General features: G+C 40.2%; 1 protein-coding gene across 1 annotated transcript in view; it reads right to left on the bottom strand.

The window, feature by feature from the left end:
• Positions 1-1,712, bottom strand: part of LOC145397556 (alpha-1,6-mannosyl-glycoprotein 2-beta-N-acetylglucosaminyltransferase-like) — a 16,013-nt gene extending 14,301 nt beyond the window's left edge. Inside the window, exon 1 of the mRNA XM_080270626.1 lies at positions 1,668-1,712. Within this exon, the coding sequence (XP_080126752.1) occupies positions 1,668-1,712 (45 nt within the window). The remainder of the gene's footprint in view (positions 1-1,667) is intronic.

Genomic DNA, 1,712 nt, shown 5'->3' with positions numbered 1-1,712 from the left:
GAGGCGGTGTTATCAATGTACTTAGTGTGGTAGGCTAGAGAGAGAGAGAGAGAATAAAGAATGGTAAAAGAAAAAGAATGGGTTCCTCCTTAACCCTAGATAAGTAACGTGGGGTCTCAGAAACCCGTCCCCGAAATATAATGTTTAAAAATATGAGCCTAAGGTGTACAGATGTGCCCGTGTCCTTACCTTCCTGCCTAGTGATGCTCTTCATTGGGGTGATGGGGTCATAGCTGTACCTGGCTCTGATTTTGCTATATAGAGCCATTTGGGGTATGTCAGACCCCAGGTTACCTATAATGTAACCTCAGTTGGGCCCTCTTTGTGATTTTTTTTTATTTCAATTTGCTGTCTTTCTCCTTTTGCATACAGAAGGTCCCAACATCAGTCTACTGCAGGCCTCCCAAGGAATCATGATATTACTTTTCAGTTTTGCAAGATTTAATGTTAAAATTAGTACGCCTAAAATTTAATCATTTTTGTATAAACTTTGAAAATTATATTTTTTTCAATTAAACTTCATTTTTTTCTGGCCCGATTTAAAGATAATGGGTTGAATTATTTGTGTATTGAAGCATTTTGAAATATCTCAAACGGAAGTATTTTTATTTTATTTTTTTCCGTGGGGTACGGTAATATAGTAACAAAAAAATAGTTACATATCAAGGGTTAAGAGAGAGAGAGAGAGAGAGAGAGAGAGAGAGAGAGAGAGAGAGACTACATCATTATGCCTTAGTAAAATAATGCAGGTGTATTAAACAATGTCATGCATTCACGTCAGTTAACGAAGCTCCCTAACACCTCTTCCTTTCCGACGAAGTTCCCTAACACCTCTTCCTTTCCGATTTATTTTTGGATAGGGTTGGCTAATATCGTTTTGTAGGTTATTTATGCAAAGTATGGTGACATGAGAATGATTTAAGTAACACAGAAGAGGACGGCACGGTGAAAAAAAAGAAAAATAAATCGCTTAGGAGGAGGTGTTAGGGATGAGAATACTGGGCAAATGAGACTAGATAAGCGTTATCAGCACAGCCTCCTTATCAGAACCCGGACACGTCAATGTCATGCTTGGAATATTTGTCGGAAACGTATATTGCCTTAACACCTCTTGCTTAGCGATTCATTCTTCACATTATTCTCCATATTGCCTATCAGTTTTGCATATTCGCTTCCTAACACCTCTTGCTTAGCCATTTATTCTCCATATTTCCTATCAATTTTGCATATTCGCTTCCTAACACCTCTTGCTTAGCCATTTATTCTCCATATTGCCTATCAGTTTTGCATAATCACTTCCTAACACCTCTTGCTTAGCCATTTATTCTCCATATTTCCTATCAGTTTTGCATAATCGCTTCCTAACACCTCTTGCTTGGCGATTCAGGATCCATATTACTTATCAATTTTGCATATTCGCTTCCTAACACTTCTTGCTTGGCGATTCATGCGTGCGTAAGGGCGCGTGCACACGTGTGGTGGAACAAGTGCTGGCAACATGTAGCAACACAGCAACAGACAAGCTGCAAACATGCTGCCAACAGTAGTGCCCACATCACGTTGCCAACACCAGGATGTAGTGTGGTATGCAACACACTTACCGCACCACCACAACACACTTACCGCACCACCACAACACACTTACCGCACCACCACAACACACTTACCGCACCACAACTACTGTCAATAAGGTCCAAGCTGCAGTGAAGCAT

This window comes from Coenobita brevimanus, chromosome 41 (assembly GCF_032717465.1).
Source record: "Coenobita brevimanus isolate Jiangsu-jjx chromosome 41, ASM3271746v2, whole genome shotgun sequence".
NCBI lineage: Eukaryota > Metazoa > Arthropoda > Malacostraca > Decapoda > Coenobitidae > Coenobita > Coenobita brevimanus.
Note: the sequence above shows the minus strand (reverse complement) of the source record. Positions and strands in the feature narration are given on the sequence as shown.